The 23693-nt window shown below is 44.5% G+C and overlaps 1 protein-coding gene across 13 annotated transcripts in view; it reads right to left on the reverse strand.

Moving 5' to 3' along the window:
* LOC128325220 (protocadherin beta-16-like) overlaps positions 1-23693 on the reverse strand; it is a 157488-nt gene that overhangs the window by 16640 nt on the left and 117155 nt on the right. The window contains exon 1 of one of the 13 annotated variants that reach the window (XM_053250774.1): positions 6418-8815. The exons of 11 other annotated variants lie outside the window; for them this stretch is intronic. In XM_053250774.1, coding sequence (XP_053106749.1) covers positions 6418-8790 — 2373 coding nt within the window. In that variant the 5' untranslated portion in view covers positions 8791-8815. Of the gene's footprint in view, positions 1-1141; positions 3486-6417; positions 8816-23693 lie in introns of those variants that run through there. One more of the 13 variants, XM_053250779.1, reaches the window with a different exon arrangement.

The following is a 23693-nucleotide window of genomic DNA, read 5'->3' on the forward strand; positions in this document are numbered from 1 at the left end:
GAGTAACTGGCCCTATCCACCTCCAGCACAGTACTTCCAGTGACTGTAGCTGGGGTCTATCTTATGTTTCTTTTTAGAATGTGAGCCCTTTGGGGACAGGGTTCCATCTTATTTGTTTGTTATTTCTCTGTGTAAACCGCCCTGAGCCATTTTTGGAAGGGTGGTATAGAAATCGAATTATTATTATTATTATTATTATTATTATTATTATTATTATTATTAATGGCTAGAAAGGAAAGTGAGAAATTCTTTCTAACCACAAAAACAGAAAGGTTCAAAGTACTTTCACTTTAACTGACTGTGTGCTTCTGCAAAGGGAAGGCAAAATTAATATAAAATCAAAGTAATGTCCTTTCTCCTCCACTTGTGGGTAAAATGATGGTTCTAGGGAGGGCTTCAATTCCAGTACTTTACAAGAAAGTTCTGACTTGAAACGAACTTTCCACATGTATGATAAGTTTCAAGGCCCAACTGGGGATTCTTAAATAACATAGAGTCCTGCCAAGGTGGCCTTCATGTGTGCCAGATCTCATAACTGTATGCCCATCCATTCAGGAGATATAAAAGGAAGAGCAAAAGGGGCATGCTGTTACCCCTTTTCATGAAGGCTTAGGGAAGATACTTCCACATGTGGGCGGAATGATGACCCAAGGAGGGTGTTCAGTTCCAGATGTTTTTGTAAAGTTCTGGCTTGAAACAAGCCAGATTTCATCATTTTTAGTCATTTTAAAATAAAAATTTCAAAAATTTGAAACATTTCATTCATCCCAAAAATTGGAATTCGCTTTAAATTCATGAGAGGGGGCCCAGGCACATTTCAAGGCTAGAGGCCCAACTGTTAATTTTGGTCCTGGGGAAGAGAAATGTTAGCAGAAAGCAGGTGCACAAGATAGCCAGAGGATTTTAAAGGAAAACAGAATCAGCAGAAGGCTTTTAAAAGGAGGTTAAAAAACAGTGACATATTATAATATAGCAACAAAAAGTGAGACAGAGAATCAATCAACACACAGAGAGAGAAACTGAGATGTGAAGGAAAATATAATAGAAGTGATTAACTAAAAAAAGAGCAACTCTAGTGTTATACTGTTTTGTCCTTATGTGTCTAATATGACTTAAATCAGAAGAATTATAATTCTCTCACCTGTTCCCTTGATGCATTATCCTCAACCTGATTGGGAAGATCTTGGGAAGCAGAAGAAATACGAGGATTCCCAGGGATGGTTGGGTCCCCCACAGAAAACACAGGAATGAGAGGCCTGAGAAACCTGAACTCGCTGCTTAAGGATCCCCCAGTTAAGTAGACATCATAGTGGTAAGTCCTGGAGAGTGACCCACTCTGAGAATCAGCGCAGTTTTCTGGGATGGCCGGTGGGAAGTGAGGAGGAGCAGTGAGAAAACTTCCTCCAGAATCATTCTTGTGCATTTTGAGAATGACAAACAAAACAATGCAAACTAGGAAGACGAATGAGACTGCAGCCAAACAGATCACCAAATACATGGTCAAGCTTCCGTCTTCTTCACTTCCCTCATTAGCAGTATCTATGATCTCCCTATAAGGATCCACAAGGCTATCCACTAAAAGTATATTTAGGATTGCTGTGCTGGTCTGAGAGGGGTTTCCATTATCTTTGACCAGTATAACCAGTTTCTGTTTGTTTGTGTCTCGCTCATTCAGTGGTCTCTTTGTTCTCACTTCTCCATTCTGTGCTCCAATGGTGAAGAGGCCAGGGTCTGTGGCCTTCAGCAGCTTGTAAGAAAGCCAAGAGTTTTGAGCAGAATCCTCATCCACAGCCACCACCTTGGTGACCAGGTAACCGGCCTCCACCGATCTGGGAACCAGCTCATTGCAGGGGGATGTACTGTTCTGAAGTGGGTAGAGGAAGAAGGGAGCATTATCGTTCCCATCTATGACAACGACGTGGACAAGAACATCTGAACTCAGTGGAGGAGAACCGCCATCTGAAGCCCTGACTGTAACTTTGAAATCCTTTATCTGTTCATAATCCATGGACCTGAGGGCATAGAGGTTTCCGGTTTCAGAATGGATAGAGATGTAAGAGGCCACAGAGCCATCACCGACCTTCCCAGGCAAAAAGGAGTAGCTCACTCTGGCATTTTGCTCCGTGTCCAGATCAAGAGCATGGACAGAGCCAATTAGCAAACCTGGGATGTTGTTTTCCTGTAATTCCATTGTATAGAATGATTCCTGAAATACTGGAGCATTGTCGTTGACGTCCAAGATGTGTATGCGAATCATTCTCATGGAAGTGAGTCTGGGAAAGCCCCGGTCGGTAGCTGTGATGGTGACATTATACTCGGGGACTTTCTCTCTATCCAGAGGCCTTTGCACCACCAGTTGGTAATAATGGTTCACTGTGGTTTTTAACAGAAAAGGCAATGCTGTTTCTACAGAACAGAAGGTCTGGCCATTGTCCCCGGAGTCCTGGTCTGTGACACTGAAGAGGGCTACGAGCGTGTCTAGAGGAGAATCCTCTGGTAAAGGGCTGGTGATGGATATGATTGACAATTCAGGGGCATTGTCATTCTCATCTTCAACCTCCACCAGGACTTTGCAGTGTCCTGAAAGACCCCCTCCATCTGTCGCTTTGATGTTCATCTCATAGTTGGTTTCTTTCTCATAATCAATTTCCCCCATAACAGTGATTTCCCCAGTCATTGCATTTAAATGAAATAAATTGTGTATATTTCCAGGCAGTTGACTGAATAAATATGTGATCTGTGCATTTGAACCAAGATCTGAATCTCTGGCTTCCACTTTGTAGACTAGAGTATTCCGAGAGCTGTTTTCCTTTAACTTTACTTTATATTCAAGCTGAGTAAACTGAGGGAAGTTATCATTGATATCCAGAATGTTAAGGTGTATCTGAACTGTGCCTGTTCTCTGTGGTACTCCTCCATCAACAGCTGTGAGAGTCAACATATAATTTTCCTCCTTTTCCCTGTCTAGGTTTTTCACCAAAACGAGGTATAAATATTTCATGCCACTTTGCACATCCAACCTGAAATGCTCATTAGGAGTGAGTGTATAGTTCTGGAGACTATTTTCTCCCAGGTCTGTATCTTGTGCAGATTCTAAGGGGAATCGAGTATTTGTTGGGACATTCTCAGGAATTTCTAGATTAAGTTCTCTTTTAAAGAACTTTGGAGCATTGTCATTTACATCTTCTATCTGTATTTCAATACTGTGGATCTTTAAAGGGTTTTGCAAAACAATTTCAGACAGCAGTAAGCAAGGGTCTACCTGGCCACACAAAACTTCTCGGTCTATTTTATCATTTATCAACAGATTCCCAGAGCGGCTATCAAGTTGGAAATATTGCTTTGTGCTCTTGTAAACTAGCTGAGCTCTGCGAGCAGAGAGTTCTCCTATCCCCAGTTTTAAATCCTTCAGCACATTAGCAACCAGAGATCCACTTTTCTTTTCTTCAGGCAGAGAATAGTGCAGTGAGACACCCATCACTCCAGACACAGAGAACAAGAGCAAAATATACAGACCTTGTCTGTTCCTGAAGCTATCTTCCATGGTGCCAGATCAGCCTCTCCCAGGTGAGATCTTCACAGGCTCTGGCCAAACTGCAAGCTTATTATTTCCATCCAGTTAGTGAACACCTATGCAATATTATTTTCCTCTGCAAAATTCATTGCTTTTCTCTTCAAATATGTTAGAAAGAAAGATCCCTTTTCTGATGGTTTAAAATTCTGTCTTGCATGCATATATCTTCCCATGATCTAAGCTAAAAAACAAATTGTGAATGGGAACAAATGTGTTTGCCAATACTGCCACCTCGTGGTCTTATTTTAAAAATGTTGTAAATTGGATAGAATAGTTTTATGCATAATGTTGTATTGAATTCATGGGAACCCAATGAAGATTATATTCAGATTTATGCTTATTTTTCTGTTGTTACTGCCCTGTCTGCTTTTAGAGTAGTAAAAACTTTCTTATTCTGCAAGGCTTTTAGTTAAATATTTTGACTGAATTTATCTGCTTTACTGCTTTTTACAGTTTTTATTGCAGCGCTACTGTTCTTTTAATGCTGTGAATTACACTTCATTTATTATTTTGCTATTTTAAAGTTTGTTGTTAGATGCTTTGTGATCCTTCTTAGCATGAAAGTTAGGTTATAAAACTTTTAAATGAATGAATACATGAATAAATAATTTTGTAGCATTATATGCTAGGTGGCATGAGATCATTCCTGTCCTTCTTATGTGAATTTGTTTGTTTTAATTCCTATACCACCTTTCATAAAAGTCATCCCAAAGTGGTTTACAAAAGTTAAAATACAATAAAATCCATTTTAAAAATCAAATGAAAACATTAAAATCAATTAAGAACAATAAGAACTATAAGAAAACACCAGGGCGTTTTCTAGACTATGAAATTTGCAACAGTTAATGTGCTACAGATTGTGACGGAATGGTGCAACGGTTTCAAAACTAGAGTAAAGGGTTGCTTCATTGTAAGCTGGTGGCCATTCATATTTTCTGTCTCCTGAAATGTATTCTCCAGGCAGGAGTGTCCATATTCTCATTGAAATGCATTTATCTGCCCCTCCTCCTGCTCCATATGGGCCAATGGAGTCGTGGTGTGTGTGTGACAAGACGACCTATCTATATAAAATGTCTTGGCTGCCTTGTGCTAATCCGCCAGCAGGGGGGAGCACTGTTCCAAAACAAAACCTTTTGTCATTGCATCCTTGCACAAGTGATTCCAGGAATATATTTTTAAATATATATATATATTTTCTAAATGGGGGAGAGAAAGGGAATCCTGTGGCGAGCCTGGAAGAGGGAAAGAGAGGAACTGGTACACCCAGGTGGGCCCTCTCTTCCATGGCAGTGGCAGCCCCTCAGCTCCCCTGCTGGGGCTGCTGGGGGCAGCTGTAGCAGCAGCAGCAGCAGCCTCCACCACTCCTCCTCAGCTGGTGCCCCAGGCAGAGCCTCGCTGGGTCCGGGAGGCCTTTCAGTGGCAGTGGGGCGCCTTTCTCCTGTAAATGTGCTACTTTCCTGCAGCACATTTACAATGTTGTAGGGCAAAAATGCATCATTACAATTTGAATCAAGGCATGGAGAATATGAACGGCACTCTGCTAACACAGCGACACCAATGTGGAAACACAGGCAATATGGAGGGGCACTTAGTAGATACCTTGCAAATACAACACGCCAAGAAAGCAGCAAGACAGAACAGCAGGAGGGCAGAGAGACCAGCAACCTCTAAGGGGGAAAAGCCTGAACAAACAACCAAGTCTTTAATTGCTTTTAAAAAGCAGCCCAAGAAGTCAGAGAACTGACACTCACTGGGAGAGCATTCCAAGCATGGGGCAACAACAGAGAAGGCCCTGTCCTACGTGCATTAAAACTGAGCCTCCCTCAGTTTTGGCATGCAGAGCAAAGCCCCCTCTCATGACCTTATTGGTGGGGAGGAGGGAGCCTTTGAGAGTAAGCGATCCTTCAGATATCTGGGGCCCAACTGGTATCCTTCAGATATCCGGGGCCCAACTGACTTTATAGGGGATAACCAGCACCTGTAATTGGATCTGGAAACAAATTGGCATCTAGTGCAGCTCTTTCAAAATAAGCATGTTATACTTCAAGTGAATGCCTCCAGAAAAAATCCTAGCTGCTGTATTTTATACCAACTGAAGTTTTTGGATATTCTTCAAGGGCAGCCTCACATATAATGTGTTGCAGTAATCCAACTGTGAGATGACTAAGGCATAAGTAACTGCAGCCACATCTTTCTTGAGAAAGAAACACAGCTGGAACACTAGTCAAAGCTGTGCAAAGGCACCTCTGGCTACTGCCTCCACCTGAGCATTCGAAAGCAGGGCCGGGTCCAGTAATACTCTCAAGCTGCACAGTTGTTCTTTTAATGAGAATGCAACCCCATCCAGAAATAAATATAAATCGGTATATAAAACAAACAAACAAACAAACAAACATCGCCTCCAACCCGTAATTCAGTACATCCACTGCCTCCATGGATCAGTTGACAAGGAGTGTCAACTCCTGAGTGTCAACTGTATGCTGATGACACTTGCAAACCACCTGATGACAAACCACCTGATGAGACAGTAGTTACATGTAGATGTTAAGCAGGATGAGGTACAAAGCAGAGCCCTGCAGGACCCCATAGGCCAAGGAGTCAAGCAGAAGTCTGCCAGCACCACCTTTTGTATCCACCCCTAAAGAAAGAGCCAGAACATCTCCAAAGCAATGCCCCTCAATCCCCATAGCCAAGAAGGTATTATTTGCAATGGTTACAGTTTGGAGCCTTCTCTCATAATCAGATTAATTCCTTAGAGTACTGCGAGTAACAACCAACTTCAGTAAAAGATTGTTAGTTCTGATTTCCTAGCCATTGAAACAAATTGTTTTAAATATTCTCACCTGACTGGCCAGTTGATTTTCCTCTGCGTGACTGAGGAGTTCTTGAGAGTAAGCAGCTGAATTCCTTGGATTCACCTCGGGGTTAGATGGCTCCATGGAAAACACGGGAAACAGAGGCCTAAGAAACCTGAACTCGCTGTTCAGAGACCCACCTGCTAAACACACCTCATAGTTGTAAGCCTGGGAAGGTGGTCCAGTACTGGAATCCACATGATTTTCCTGGAAATTAGGTCCCACAGGGAAATTAATTGCAGAGTTAAAATTTCCCATTATCTTCCTTTGCTTCTGAATCTTGATGGCAATAAACACCACTAGAGAAACCAGGAACATAAATGAGATGGTAGCCAAGCATATGATCAGATACATAGTCAGGGTATGGTCTTCCTCCTCTACTATTTCATCCTTAGGAATTTCCATAATTTTCATATAAGGGTCAGAAAAGCCTTCCACCAGAAGAATACTGAGGACTGCAGTGGTGGACCGGACAGGGTGTCCATGATCCCGGACAACCACAACCAGCTTCTGTTTGAAAGCATCTCTCTTATTAACTGGCCTCATGGTTTTAACTTCCCCGTTCTGGGCCCCCACAGTGAAGAGACTTGGTTCTGTGGCCTTAAGTAGCTCATAGGAAAGCCAAGAGTTCTGACCGCAATCTCTGTCCACTGCCACCACCTTGGTGACCAAGTAGCCTGTTTCTGCACCCCGGGGAACCAGGTCATTGGATGGAGATGAGGTGTTCTGAAGAGGGTAGAGGATGAAGGGAACATTGTCATTTGCATCCACTATCAGAACTCGGACAATCACTTCTGAGCTCAGTGGAGGGGAGCCACTATCCGAGGCCCTCACAGTTGCTTGAAACTCTTTTATCTCCTCATAATCCAGAGATCGGAGGACATAGAGGTTCCCAGTTTCAGAGTTGATGGAGATGTAGGAAGATGCAGGGCTGTTACCCACCTTCCCAGGGAAAAGTGAGTATGTCACTTTGGCATTCTGCTCTGTATCCAGGTCATAAGCATGGACCGAACCTATCAGCAGGCCTGGAATATTGTTTTCCTCTAATTTCATTTCATAGGATGACTTCTGAAACACTGGTGGGTTGTCATTGACATCTGAGATTTGGACATTAATAATTCTTGTTGAAGTGAGCTTGGGAGAGCCTCTGTCGGTGGCTGTGATGGTGATGTTATACCCTGAGACTTTTTCTCTGTCCAGTGACCTTTGTGTTAGTAACTGATAATAATTATTTTCAGTGGCTTTCAACACAAAGGGCAGGTTTGTGTTGATCGTGCAGTCTGTTCTGCCATTCTCTCCAGAGTCTTGGTCTGTAACACTGAAGAGGGCCACCACTGTGTCTGGGGGAGAGTCCTCAGATAAAGGAGTAGTGATGGATGAGATGGTGACTTCCGGGGCATTGTCATTTCTGTCCTCAACCTCCACAATGACTTTACAATAATCAGAGAGGCCCCCTCCATCAGTGGCTCTGATGTTAATCTCATAATTTCTACTTTCTTCATAATCAATTGGCCCTACAACAGTAAGTTCCCCAGTATCTTTGTTCAGTTTGAATGATCTGAGCACAATATTTTGAACCTGGCTGAAGGAATAAATGATGTGTGCATTGGAACCAAGATCTCTGTCACTGGCTTCAACTTTAGTGACCAACGAACCTAGTGGGATATTTTCAGGTAGTTTAATTTTATACAGAGATTGGCCAAACCGAGGCACATTATCATTGACATCTAGAACATTAATGATGATTTGTGTTGTGCCAGTTCTTTTTGGGATCCCTCCATCAACAGCCGACAGGATTAAGAACAATTGTGGATCCTTCTCACGGTCTAATGGCTTCTCCAGTACTAGTTCTGCATATTTGCTGTCATCACTGTAGCTTTTCACATCCACCCTAAAATGTTTATTAGGGCTAAGTGTATAGTTCTGAACAGCATTTTCTCCTTTGTCTGGATCTTGAGCTCTTTCCAAAGGAAATTGGGTATTTGTAGGAGTCTGCTCTGGTATTTCAAAAAGGAATTGATTTTGAGAGAATTGGGGGGAATTATCATTCACATCCTCTATCTGAACTTCAATTCTGTAAAGTTGCAATGGGTTTTCCAGCACAATTTCTGAGAGTAAGATACAACTATCAGTCTGACCACACAGAATCTCTCTGTCTATTTTTTCATTTATTACCATATTTCCAGAATGGGAATCTAGCTGGAAATACTGCTTGGAGCTCTTAGAAACCAACTGGGCTCTACGAGCAGACATTTCCTTTACATCCACTTTCAAATCCTTCAGCACATTAGCCACCAGAAACCCACTTTTCTTCTCCTCAGGCACTGAATAGTGGATGGACTTGCATGTTGCCCCACACATAAAAAGAGATAGGAAAAACAAGTGGACTTGCCTGCTTCTGTGATATATTTCCATTCTTCCTCACCGTCTCAAGGCAGTTCTGAAACATGAGGTAGCTCATTGAATGGCAGCTGATGAAGTTATTCTTTCATCCATTATAAATTTCTCACTGAGACCTTTCCTTCTGATATTCTCATATTTGGAAAAGAAATATTGCAGTGTTTTTGCTCCTGAAATCTCTGTAGTCTTTTCTACAATGAAGTGGCATTGCCTTTTTCCAATGAGATACCTTCGTCTAATGGCTACAGCTTTCTGGCAAAGAATTTAATCTCTGGTCATCTCCACTGTTTTGTGCAATAGCACCACCTTGTGTCTGAAGTGAAATAGAGCAATTGTAACTTTTCCCAATTACTCTGCCACAGAGATGTACACAGAAACTTCCTCTGGAAGAATTACTTGCAATGTTTGATATTTCATAAGTATTAAACCAATTTTGCACATACAAATGCAATAAAACTGGATACCATCTGTCATAATCTGATCTATTTTTCATTTTCATTATATTATGAATAGTAACTTTTTCACACAGGGGATCGAAAGGGGTATGCCTATGTACTGTTGGTAAAAGGAGGCCCAGAATTATGAGTGCTGTGGATATGCAGGAAAGCTGAGGAATTCAAAGTGTGACACTTGAATTGAAAATAATATTTCATGAGTTTTCTGTCAGTATATATTCAATACCCATTAACCTTGTTTCGTCTGTAATCAACTCCTCCAATAAGATCTTGAGTATCCTTTGCCCACAACTCAATGAGAAGCATATGCAAATAACATAAAGTTTGTGGCCACCTTGGCCTCTCCTCCAAACTTTTCTAGGAATATGCATCTCATACTCTTTGGGTTATATTGACACTTTGCCCCCACCCCACCACACAAGCAAGAGAAGTCACAGGAGACTGAGGGAAATTTGGGAGAGTGAAAAACTGAAGAGCAGAAAGTAGCAAGGAAAAGAGATTTTGACTTTTAAAAGAGGAGAAAAAGGCAGCCAAAGGGGAGCTGTGAAGGACACAGGAATGGCCTCCTGCTTCATCTTCATCCAGCCTATGATCTGCAGCAGCAGGGGCGTAACTCTAATTGTGCAGATGTGTTCTGAAAACATGGGCCACCACCAGTCACCCCAAGAAGAGGGGCCTCTGAGGACCCCTCATCTGTCTGTCACTCACTCACTCACTCACTCACCCACCCATCCATCACCTCCTCCCTCTTCCTCTTCCTCCTTCTGCTTGCCTGCTGCCCACCCTTACCTGCTGCCTGGAGCCTGCCCCTGCTGCATCCCAGCCAGCTTGAGCAGTGGTAGAGGGGCAGGATGGCCTCTTTCCTCTTCCAAGGCATCCAAGGTTTTACCTGCACATTAGCTGGCTGGGAAATGGTGGGCACACACATGCCTTGATGCCAATCATGCAGCATGTCACCCAATGAGCTCTGCACGTTTGGCATCAGGGCACATGTGTAGCCACAACTTCCCAGCTAGCTCGCGCTCCAATAAGAAGCTGCATGGCCTCTTTTCTCTCTCGTTCACTCAGGAGAGGAAAGAGGCCATTCAGCCTTACTTCTTAGTGGGCTGGCTGGGAAGCAGCAGGTGCAGGCAGAAGGAGGAGGGAAGTGGAGGCAGAGGCCAGACAGCAGCAGCAACACTGGCATAGGCAATGGGGTGAGTGGGGGCATTGATTTTATTTATTTATTTATTTATTTAACACATTTGCAGGGGTACTTTTTGTTGGCAGCAGTCGTTAAAATTTTGGTGGTGCCTATGGCGCTACAAAAAAAATTGAGAGGGGAGGGGCAATTATTATGTATTGAACACTGACCCCTGAAATGATTCAGATTATAAACGAAGGAATCTGGATTTGGGAATCAATTATCCTGGTAATGTAGATCATTTGTCTACTGTCAGACCTGCAGGGAAGGAACTCAGAGATGCAAAGAGGGACAAAAGCTTTTGGTGCAGCTTTTTGTGAACTTTAGTTTCATGGTGGCAATAAAGGGGGCATGGAAGTTGCTCATGCTCTGGCCTATCTGTGCACATGAATACAGGTTTTTATTTAATAGATTTATATCTCACGTCTCTATAAAAATGTACAGCCCTACTGTGACTCTCAAGTTCTCATGTTACTGTTTTAGAAATTTAACAGTTCCTTTTTTGACTAGCAGAAAAAAAATGAGCATAGATTTTAGGCATACAGAGATTTTAGGCATTCAACAACTAGGCTGCCATTATAAGGCCAGTTCTCCTGTCTGCACTCTGCAGTCAATGGATCTTGTAGCTGCAAATATACAAAGAAAGCTGCCTCCACCACCCCCAATTACTACTACAGCTCTTTTCAAGATCAGCAACATTGGCAATTCATCTATTGTTCTGGTAATACAGGTGTAGCGATCAGCCACTGATCAGTCACCCCTCCCATTAAGAGTTAATGGGAAATGAATTCTGTCCTGACTGACAGACTGGTAAACTCCAGGGCTCAGCCAATCAGCACGCCAGGTGGGTGGGACCTAGATGGCTGTCGGGAGAAGCAGAAAAGTTTCTTTGTTAGAGGGACCTGGCTGGAGGAGCAGAGGAGATGCGGCCATGAGGTCTGGCTACAGGAAAATCTCTCTGCAAGTCAGGGGAAGCCAGGAGGGAAGGAAACGTGAATCTTGGTGTGTTCAAGAAGAAAAGGAAACCAGGGCTTTGGGTTTCTGGAAGTTTAGTCTATGGAAAGTTTGTTTAGTCAGATTTTGCAGTAGACTTTTGTTTTCTTTTGTGTGCTTTGCATATCCCTGCAATAGTTCTAAGATTGTTTACCTGTAATGTAACTAAGCTAAGAAATGCTAGCCTTCACCCATCCAGCCAGGGTGTTGCAAAATACTCTGTAAGCTTTTAAAGGTGTTTTTGTATTTTCCTACATCCCTTTTCCTTGCACTTTTTGAAGTATTCTTGTAACCACTTAGTATTTTTACCTGTAAATAAAAGATGAGGAAGCCTCAGACCAAAGTAGTCTGTAGCATTTGAATAAAGCTTCCCCCCCCTTGTTTGTTCTTTGCATTTTACAAGCCTCTTTGAGTGAATTTCTTGGCTCAGCAGAAAGGGGGCAGGAAGGGGGGTCTCATTCTGGTGCACACATGCCTCAGACGATCCACAATCTACCAGTTTTCTCACCACGTGTAGGCTTGCATGTGGGAGGATTTTTGTGCATTTTTCTAATAGCAAAATAGAGTTTTCCCTGGGATTTCCACCCCAAGCCCAGGGAGGGTCAAGAGGCCCTCTCTGATAAAGAGGGGTGGTGGCGGCAGCCATTTTTGAAACTACCAGAAATACATGAAAGTTTAAGGAGAAGCCTTGCTCAGAAAGCATAGAGGCCCACATTCAGCATTTTTCTTCTCCTCACATGGGCTTGCTCTGAGACAAAGGCTTTAATCTGCTACAGCAGGTAACCTGGCTGATGTCAGGCCTGCAAGGAAAGGAATGCAGTGTAAAGAGAGGCACAGCTAGGGGTGTGTCCGAACCGGTCTGGAGGCCATTCTAAAGGCCTCCGAACTGCCGGACCGGTTCGGACCTGGCCAGTTCGGGTCCGGGTGGGGGGGTCTTCCTTTAAGGTCTTCCTAATTGCATCCTGCGTTTAGAACACCTGTGTTGTTGTGGTGTCAATGGTGTTTCAATGCGTAGTTCTCCCTCCAATTGGTCTCTCACACTTTCTGCTGACTCAGGCTGCTGTGCCTGTTCTAAACCATCAGCTGGATATATCACAGCTGTCTCAGGAACGCTGACAGCCGGGCTCTGCCCCTCAGATACTCCTGACTCGGCCGGAAAGCTGCCAGCCTCCCCTTCCTCCTCACTGTCGGAGCTCAAGGGCATGACAGATACTATGGTCGATAGTATCGAAGTCGCTGAGAGATCCAAAAGGACCAACAGAGTCACACTTCCTCTGTCAATTCCCAGTTGGAGATCATCCCTCAGGCCAAGCAAGGCAGTCTCCACCCCATAGCTAGCCCGGAAGCCAGTTTGAAATGGGTCTAGATAATCAGTTTCCTCCAAGACTGTCTGGAGCTGGGAGGCCACCACCCTCTCAATTATCTTGCCCAGCCATGGAAGGTTGGAGACTGTCCTGTAGTTACTCAGCTCTGAGTGATCCAAAGTAGGCTTCTTCAAAAACAGTCTAATGATTGCCTCCTTAAGACAAGGAGGCATCCTACCTTCCGTCAGAGATGCATTTATAATCTCTACCAGGCCTTCTACAACAACCCCCCTGCCAGATAGTATAAGCCACGTCGGACAATGGTCAAGAGAACAAGTGGTGGGCCGCACCATTCCAATAAGCTTGTCCACATCCTCAAGAGTCACAAACTGGAAGTGATCCAACCTAACCACATAAGAGGAGTTGCTGGATACCTCCACATCAGACACTGAAGTAATTGTGGAGACTGAATCTAAGTCGGCCCAGATACGAGAGATTTTGTCCACAAAGAATTCATTAAACACATCACAGCGGGTAGTAGATGGTTCCAGATTCTGATTCAAGGGAGGAGGGGCACATACTAGCCCTCTCACAACCCTAGACAACTCCGCCAGACGTGAACTTGCGGATGCAATACAGGCAGAAAATAATAGCTTCTTTGCTGCACGTATCGCCTGAGCATAGGTCTTCAAATGAGCTCCATGTTGCAATCTGTCAGATTCAAGCTGTCTTTCTCTACCTGTGCTCCAGTCGTCTACCTCTCCGCTTCAGCCCCCATAGTTCTTCCATATACTAAGGGGCCAGTTTTGAAGGAGGTCAGAAAGGACGCTTAGGAGCGATCATGTCTACCACCCTGGTGAGTTTGCTGTTCCAATTCTCCACCAGGACATCAACCGGATCGCTGGCAGAGCCAACACTAAATCCCTCCAAGGCTTCTTGAAATCCTTTGGGATACAGTAACCTTCTCAGGTGGACCATCCTAAGAGGTCCCTCGCCCCTGCAAAGGTGGGGTGTGACTGTGAGTCCAACCTTAACCAGATGGTGGTCCATCCATGACAATGGCGAAATTACAGGAGTCCCCACCCACAGAATACCACCCTGATCAGAGAGAAAGACCAAATCAAGCATGTGACCTGCAATGTGTGTTGATCCCAAGACCACTTGAGATAGGCACATAGTGTCATGGCCGCTATGAACTCCTGAGCTGCCCCGGACAAACTGGTTCCATAATGAACAGTGAAGTCCCCCAGAACCACAAGCCTGGAGGATCTAACACCAAACCCAAGACCAATTCCGTCAGCTCAGTTAGGGACTATGTTGAGCAGCAGGGCAATCGGTACACCAACAGAAGCCCTAGTCTATCTCTGGTCCCCAAACTTAAGTACACACATTCAATATGGTCCAACACTCTAACAGGGATCATGGTAAGAGAGATATTATTCTTATAGACCACAGCCACTCCTCCTCCTTGCCTGCAGTCCCTCACCTGCTCCTCAACAGAGTACCCTGGAGGGAGAAGCTGGGACCACACCGGGCCCCCAGCCTCCCCCAAACAGGTCTCTGTAATACATACCAGGTCAGCACCTTCATCCAGAATAAAATCATGGATGGTTTCTTATTTGTTCTGGACTGACCTGGCATTACAGAGGAGCAAGGTGAGGTTCTAAGGGTGGTCAGCACTGCTCCCCAAGGTCAAAGAGCTGGCAGGACAGCCGGAAGGGGAAACAGCTATTATATTTCTATGTCCCCTTCCCCTGTAACAGCCCGCTGACTTGCCAATGTTACTTCTTCTGGTTCCCACCACCACCAGAATTGCTGCCCCACAGTCAGTGGACACGCCCCCTGTCTCCCCATCTCCAGGTAAGCCCAGACACATTCTAAAAGATCCTCACCCAGGACTAATTAAAACAGAAGACCCAATGCCCACCACATAAAAATACTTGGGCCAAGACGCCTGGCCCTTGCCCTCGCTGTGCCCCGAAGTGGCTCCCTCAAAGGGGCGACCCACCACAGGCAGCGGGCCCGCCGCCACAGGCAGTGCTCCTATATAGGGCCAGAGAGAGACCCTCTGGTAAGCTGATGGGCAGGAACTGCTGACTCACTCCTGGCCCCAATCCTGCAAAACAGCCACTGCCAAAGGCCACAGTTCTACAGGTCAGGCAGGGGACTGGCAGGTGGACTCGCCTTCTCCCTCTCTCTCACCTGCAGGCAGATGTTCAGTGCAGCAGCAGCTGCAGCAACAGACAGCCCCCACCATTCTCTCACCCGGGGGCGGGGGCGTCTGGGAAGCTGGTGGTCTCTCCCAATGCTGCAGGGCTTCTAGCAGGCTGAGGCTGGAGGCAGCGCTCCTATATAGGGCCAGAGAGAGCCCTTCTGGTTAGCTGATGGGCAGGAACTGCTGACTCACTCCTGGCCCCGATCCCCACAGAGAAAATGCCTGTTAAAAACCCCAACAGTACTTTATGCTGCCATCAATTTTCCTGAAGTTTAGTTGACATTTTATCTGGTTTCCTTCTTTTCTGACACAGTAATGCTAGCTTAATATGTTTTAGGTTGTACTTTCTGCTTTTTATTTCTGTAAGCTGCCTTGGACATTTCATGGAGAAGTGGGGTATAAATATATTCAATAAATACCTGTATCCATGTGTACAGAGACTATGTAGACAGCAGTCACCAGAGAACCAATGCTCACGCCAAGGCAAAGGGGCTGCTGGGCTGCACCATAGGCTGTGCCTAAGGATGTGCATGGTCCGGAGCAGTCTGGACCAGCACCGAAGGGGGGCCTTTCTTTTAGGGCGGGAGGGCTTGCTTACCCCTCCCACCTCTTTGCCCCCGCCAGAGGCCGTATTGTACCTCGTAAATGGGGCGTTGGAAACCAGCCGCCCCCGCCACCTCCCCGCGAGCAGATTAGGGCCAAAAATTAGTAAAGTACTGCCGCCGTCCCGCCCTCCCTCCCTCCCTCCCCCCGCCCCCCGAGTGCTCACCGCATTGTTTCCAAAAAAAGAGAGGAGCTCGCAAACAGAGCTCCTCTCTCGGCAAAGTCTGTGGCCCAACTGGGGCCTGGGGTGCGCATGCACGCGCGATACGACGTCTAAAGGAACTTCTGCCGGAGGCCCGGTCTACCCGGCGGGACGAGGCACCAGATTACAGCACCAGACTCCTACTTATTGCTGAGATTCAACGCACGTCATTCAGTCGACAGCGTCCAGCCAAGCCGTGAACTTCCCTGGCCGTGGGCCAGACCTTGACAGTATCCTTCTGGAGCATCTGAAGGAGTTGGGAATGAGAGGTACTGCTCTGCAGTGGTTCCGTTCCTACCTCTCTGGCAGGTTCCAGATGGTGTCCCTTGGAGACTGTTGTTCTTCAAAATCTGAACTTTTGTATGGTGTCCCTCAGGGCTCTGTATTGTCTCCGATGTTGTTTAACATCGATATGAAACTGCTGGGAGAGATCATCAGGAGATTTGGTGCAGGGTGCTATCAGTATGCTGATGACACCCAAATCTATTTCTCCATGTCAGCATCATTGGGAGAGGGCATAACCTTCCTAAATGCCTGCCTGGAGTCGGTAATGGGCTGTATGAGGAATAAAAAACAGACTGAATCCAGATAAGACGGAGGTACTCATTGTGCGGGGGTCAAAACTCAAGAGATGATTTTGATCTGCCTGTTCTGGATAGCGTCACACTTCCCCAGAAGGAACAGGTACGCAGTCTAGGGGTGCTTCTGGATCCAAGTCTCTCCCTGGTGTCCCAGGTAGAGGAAGTGGCCAGAAGAGCCTTCTATCAGCTTCGGCTGATACACAGGCCGCGCCTCTTTCTTGAGACAGATGACCTCAAAACAGTGGTACATCTGCTGGTAACCTCCAGACTAGATTACTGCAATGCGCTCTATGTGGGGCTGCCCTTGTACATAGTCTGGAAACTACAGTTGGTCCAGAATGCAGCAGCCAGGCTGGTCTCTGGGTCATCTCGGAGAGACCATATTACTCCCATATTGAAGGAGTTACACAGGCTGCCGATATGTTTCCAGACAAAATACAAGGTGTTGGTCATAACTTATAAAGCCCTAAACAGCTTGGGCCCTGGGTATTTAAGAGAGCCTCTTCTTCGTCATGAACCCCACCGCCCATTGAGATCATCAAGAGAGGTCTGTCTGCTTTTGCCACCAGCTTGTCTGGCGGCTACTCAGGGATGTGCCTTCTCCGTTCCTGCCCCGAAGCTTTGGAATGTGCTCCCTAGTGAAATAAGAGTCTCCCCATCTCTGACAACTTCTAAAAAGTCTTTAACGACACATCTGTTCACCCGGGCTTTTAACTGATATTGTTTTGATTGTTTTAATGTTGTTTTTAGAATATTGTTTTTAAAAATTGAAATTGTTGTGTTTTAAATTTCTTGTTTTTGTTTTTAACTAATGTTTTACCTTTGTTTTTATCTTGTTGTAAACCACCCAGAGACATAAGTTTTGGGTTCAATCAATCAATCAATGTACATACCATAGCTTCAGGACTGACAAGAGGGAAGTGTGAGTGTGTCTTGCTTTAGCAAAAAGGTAATTTGATGTTTGATATGTGCTACATTGTTGGACATTTTCAGTATTTTGTGGATTCACATTTTGTGGGGGGGTGACTGAACTCTGGTAGTTGAGTACAACTGCAGCATGATAAGACCATAAGAACAGCCCTGCTGGATCAGGCCATAGGCCTATCTAGTCCAGCATCCTGATCCACACAGTGGCCCACCAGATGTCTCTGAGAAGCCCACAGGCAAGAGGTGAGGGCACACCCTCTTTCTTGCTGTTGCTCCCCTGCAACTGGTATTTAGAGGCATCTTGCCTCTGAGGCTGGAGGTGGCCTATAGCCACCAGCCCAGTAGTCACTGATTAGTAGCTAGTAGTAGTAGTAGTAGTAGTAGTAGTAGTAGCAGCTTAGTAAATTAGAAGTTAGTAGTAGTAGCTAGTAGATTACTAGCTAACAGAAGTAGATGGACTTAACAATATTATTTTGTTTGAATTGAAGAACAAAATGAAGTTAGGAACATAGGAACATAGGAAACTGCCATATACTGAGTCAGACCATTGGTCTATCTAGCTCAGTATTGTCTTCACAGACTGGCAGTGGCTTCTCCAAGGTTGCAGGCAGGAATCTCTCTTAGCCCTATCTTGGAGAAACCAGGGAGAGAACTTGAAACCTTCTGCTCTTCCCAGAGCGGCTTCATCCCCTGAGGGAAATATCTTGCAGTGCAAACTTCAGTTGGTCCAAAATGCAGCAGCTAGATTGGTCTCCGGGGTTTCTCAGAGAGACCATACTATACCTGTTTAAAAACAATTGCATTGGTTTCCGGGCAAAATACAAAGTGCTGGTAGTTATTTTTAAAGCCTTAAATGGCTTAGCATTGGGTGCCTCTGCTCGGGTGAATGATGTTCAGACTGTTCTAGATGGGGTTGCACTCCCCTGAAGGATGAGGTTCGAAGTTTGGGGGTGCTTATCAATCCAGCATTGTCACTAGAGGCTCAAGTGGCCTCTGTGGCTCAGAGCCTTTTATCAGCTTTGGCTGAGACGCTAACTGCGACCTTACCTGGATAGAAATAGCTTGGCCACAGTTACTCATAACCTCTCACTTGGATTACTGCAATGCATTGTACGTGGGGATGCCAATGGTCCAGAAACTGCAGCTGGTACAAATAGGGCTGCAACTGGAGACTGGACATTTTGATCATACTATGCCAGTGTTTCGTCAGCTGCACTGGCTCCCAGTCCATTTCTGGACCCAATTCAAAGTGCTGGTTTAAACCTTTAAAGCCCTAAATGGCTTGGGACTGGGTTACCTGAGAGAGCGCCTTGCCCCATATGTCCCTACCCGTACTGGATCTTCTTCTGAGGCCCTCCTCTGGGTGCCCCGGCTAAACAAGGTGAGGCGGGTGGCTACCGGAGAGAGAGGCTTTTCGGTGGTTGCACCCTGTTTATGGAATAGCCTCCCCAGTGAGGTTCAGCTGGCTTCATCACTTTGCTCTTTTAGACAAAGTGATGAAGGATGTTATTCACACATGGGAGTTATTCACACATGGCTTTATTCCTGGGTATCTGAAGAGCGTATCTGCTTCTGAGCAGATTTGCAAAATGTTTAATTCAGGGGATGAAATCGACAGTTCACATAGCCGTCGGCTCCTCTCCGCACTCCCTGCCAGATCTTTTTTCCTGTGCGTACGGACCTACTTGCTCCGGGTTTTTCTTCCAACCAATCTCAAATCACACCACAGAGGAAGAGACAAGAGAGTGGTGGGTTTTTTTTTGGTTTTTTTTAATTTGACAGCTAAGAGTGGAAGATAGTTGCCAGGCAGCAGCTGGATCAAACAGCAGGATGCTTAACCCTTGCCTTTGTGAGTGACTGCCTTCATCACCTCATGTTTCGCCCCCCCCCCCCCCCACACACACACCCCTAATGGAATCAGCTCAGACAAAAAAGGGCTCAGGTTACAACCATTCTGCATATCCAAAGCCTATGTAAAACATAGGAAGACACACATTTTGCAGTTTGTACTTGTGTTTAACTCAGGAATTTCTCCCTCCCCCTCCCCTTCTGGACTCCCTCAACAGAGTATCACCAATCCTCAACAACACCTCTGCCCTCCAGTGCTTGAAATTGCAAATCACTTAGAGCAGACCATACCCCAAACAGCTGAAAAGGCCCCCTTCACTGAGTATTCAAAAACACACCAATTTACTGGCATGAATACCCCACACATAACAGAGAAACTGTGGGGCAAAACAGAAACCCCAGATTTCCCCCCTCAAAATCTTCTGAAACTAGAGGTTTTTTTTAAAAAAAGCTGGACATACTTCAGGCTAAGCCAGAAGGCACAGCTTCCATTGGGGGGAAAACAAAGTCCTATCTATCCTGGTCCCTGTTAGCCCGCAGGGACTTTGGGGTAAAATCCAGCTAATATATGGATTGGCATGCTCCAATCCAGAGTGGATTCAAAATAAAAGCCCTGTCTGTAAAGCCTCCAGGTAAAGACCTTTTTGTTCACCCAGGCCTTTTAAATTTGGTTTTCTCAGATTTGATTCTGATTTTTAACTAATTTTAAAATGAGTTTTTAAGCTTCTTTGTATTGTATTTTGTATTTTTTTCAACTTTTTTGTTCTGTTACGATTTAATGTGTTTAATTTTTAATTTTTTAATTTTTATTGTATGTGATTTAATTTTTATTGTATGTTTTAATTCTCTGTTGTAACAAATAAAGTTGTATATTATTATTATTATTATTATTATTATTATTATTACGGGGGAGAGCACCTTCTTCTGCATGATCCCCACTGCATGTTAAGTCATCGAGTGATGTTCACCTGACTCAGGAGCGGGCCTTCTCTGTAGTTGCTCCTGGGCTGTGATATGTGATCCCTATAGATATTCGTGGCTTAACTCTTTTGTCACCCTTAAGAAATATTTATTAGCCTGACTTTTAGTAATCTTAGAATGTTTGAAATTGTTTTAACTCATTCCTGTTTCATTAGTTAGTATTACTGTGTTTTTGTTGTTTTTATGGTTGTGAACTGCCTAGAGCTTTTGGAGTTAGGTGGAATATAAATAAAATAAATAAATACATAAATAATAAAAGCATTTTTACTGAAAATATTTACTGTCTCCTCACCTGTTCTCTTGATGCATTATCCTCAACTTGATCTTGGGAAGCAGAAGAAATACGAGGATTCCCAGAGATGGTTGGGTCCCCCACAGAAAACACAGGAATGAGAGGCCTGAGAAACCTGAACTCGCTGCTTAAGGATCCCCCAGTTAAGCAGACATCATAGTGGTAAGTCCTGGAGAGAGACCCACTCTGAGAATCAGCACAGTTTTCTGGGATGGCAGATGGGAAGTGAGGAGGAGCAGTGAGAAAACTTCCTCCAGAATCATTCTTGCGCATTTTGAGAATGACAAACAAAAAAATGCAAACTAGGAAGACGAATGAGACTGCAGCCAAACAGATCACTAAATACATGGTCAAGCTTCCGTCTTCTTCACTTCCCTCATTAGCAGTATCTATGATCTCCCTATAAGGATCCACAAGGCTATCCACTAAAAGTATATTTAGGATTGCTGTGCTGGTCTGAGAGGGGTTTCCATTATCTTTGACCAGTATAACCAGTTTCTGTTTGTTTGTGTCTCGCTCATTCAGTGGTCTCTTTGTTCTCACTTCTCCATTCTGTGCTCCGACGGTGAAGAGGCCAGGGTCTGTGGCCTTCAGCAGCTTGTAAGAAAGCCAAGAGTTTTGAGCAGAATCCTCATCCACAGCCACCACCTTAGTGACCAGGTAACCGGCCTCCACCGATTTGGGAACCAGCTCATTGCAGGGGGATGTACTGTTCTGAAGTGGGTAGAGGAAGAAGGGAGCATTATCATTCCCATCTATGACAACGACGTGGACAAGAACATCTGAACTCAGTGGAGGAGAACCGCCATCTGAAGCCCTGACTGTAACTTTGAAATCTTTTATCTGTTCGTAATCCATGGACCTGAGAGCATAGAGGTTTCCGGTTTCAGAATGGATAGAGATGTAAGAGGCCACAGAGCCATCACTGACCTTCCCAGGCAAAAAGGAGTAGCTCACTCTGGCATTTTGCTCCTTGTCCAGATCAAGAGCATGGACAGAGCCAATTAGCAAACCTGGGATGTTGTTTTCCTGTAATTCCATTGTATAGAATGATTCCTGAAATACTGGAGCATTGTCGTTGACATCCAAGATGTGTATGCGAATCATTCTCATGGAAGTGAGTCTGGGAAAGCCCCGGTCGGTAGCTGTGATGGTGACATTATACTCGGGGACTTTCTCTCTATCCAGAGGCCTTTGCACCACCAGTTGGTAATAATGGTTCACTGTGGTTTTTAACAGAAAAGGCAATGCTGTTTCTGCAGAACAGAAGGTCTGGCCATTGTCCCCGGAGTCCTGGTCTGTGACACTGAAGAGGGCTACGAGCGTGTCTAGAGGAGAATCCTCTGGTAAAGGGCTGGTGATGGATATGATTGACAATTCAGGGGCATTGTCGTTCTCATCTTCAACCTCCACCAGGACTTTGCAGTGTCCTGAAAGACCCCCTCCATCTGTCGCTTTGATGTTCATCTCATAGTTGCTTTCTTTCTCATAATCAATTTCCCCCAAAACAGTTAATTTCCCAGTGATCACATTTAAATCAAACAAATGGTGTATTTTTTCATTCACTCGATGGAATGAATAGATGACTTTTGCATTTGAACCAAGATCTGAATCTCTGGCTTCCACTATGGAGACCAGTGTATCTCGAGGGCTGTTTTCCTTTAACTTTACCTTATATTCAGACTGAGTAAATTGAGGGAAGTTATCGTTGCTATCCAGAACATTGATGTTTATTTGAACTGTGCCTGTTCTCTGTGGTACTCCTCCATCAACAGCCATGAGAGTCAGCCCTAACTGTGCTTCCTCTTCCCTGTCTAGGGGTTTCTTCAAAACAAGATCCACATATTTGGTTCTACCCTCATCGCTTTGTACATCCAGTCTGAAATGCTCATTGGGACTGAGTATATATTTCTGGATGCTATTTTCCTCCTTGTCTTCATCCTGGGCAGATTCCAAAGGGAAGCAAGTGTTTGTGGGGACATTCTCAGGAATTTCTAGATTAAATTCCTTTTTAGAGAACTTGGGAGCATTGTCATTCACATCTTCTATCTGCATTTCAATACTGTAGATCTTTAAGGGGTTTTGTAGCACAATTTCAAACAGTAGTAAGCAAGGATCACTCTGGCTACACAAAACTTCTCGGTCTATTTTATCATTGATCACCACATCCCCAGAATGTGCATCAAGTTGGAAATATTGCTTAGTGCTTTTGGAAATTAGCTGGGCTCTTCGAGCAGAGAGCTCCCCTATTCCCATTTTCAAATCTTTCAGCACATTTGCAGCCACAGACCTGTTTTTCTTTTCTTCAAGCACAGAATAGTGAACTGAAACACACAATGCTCTGGAAAGGCAGAGAAAAATCAAAAGATACAGACCTTGTCTGTTCCTGAAGCTATCTTCCATTATGCCAGTCTCTGCCAGGTCAGATCTCTTAATTTTTGGCCAAGCTTTCATCCAAATGTTAGGGGCTGTTGGAAAAGAATCCTTTCTTTTTTTCAATGTGGTTTCGTCTGCTCTGTTGAATCATATATCTTCACCACAACCCACCTTTCTGCTGCTTTTTCATTCTGCCTGTTCAGGGCTTACCATCATTACAACCAGGAAAGAAGAATCTGAATTCCCATTTATACGCTTTACAATTCTGCCACCTTGTGGTTCACTCAGAAAATAACTATACAAATTCTGTATTTGAATGGCAGTTCGGTACCAAATTTATTTAGAAGCCAAGGAATTTCATCTGTGTGTGTTTTTAGCAGTTATTTTGTGACATTTCGCTAGGAGAATTCATAATAGAGATGGTTATTATCATCCTCTGTATTCAAATACAAGTTGTTCTGGTAAGAACTAATTTGTCTACTTTCCTTTCACTATAATCTTAATTGATAATTACCATCCTCACAAATTAGCCCACTTCAAGCCTTAAATGTTCACACACACACACCATCTTGAATTGAGGTGGATGACATCATCACAAACTATGCCATTAAGGTGTCCCTGTGTGTCCCTACACCTGTAACAAATGTGTTAGCCCACTTGCACCTCAAACGTTCGTGTGTCTGCCATCTTGAGCTGGGGTGGTGTCCCTATGTATCTCTACAGCTGCAGCAATTTTGGTTCAAATAGGTTAGGCAGTTCACAAGTAGGTTTGAGTAGCTTTATACCTTGTTTGAATGTTACAGTAGCTTGGTTCTCCTGGTGTTTTTTCTAGAGGTAACAGAGGTGTCTGTACACATTACTGGAATTTGTAGTATTCAGACTGGTGCTGTCACTCTTCTAACAC

This window comes from Hemicordylus capensis, chromosome 4 (assembly GCF_027244095.1).
Source record: "Hemicordylus capensis ecotype Gifberg chromosome 4, rHemCap1.1.pri, whole genome shotgun sequence".
Classification (NCBI taxonomy): Eukaryota; Metazoa; Chordata; class Lepidosauria; order Squamata; family Cordylidae; genus Hemicordylus; species Hemicordylus capensis.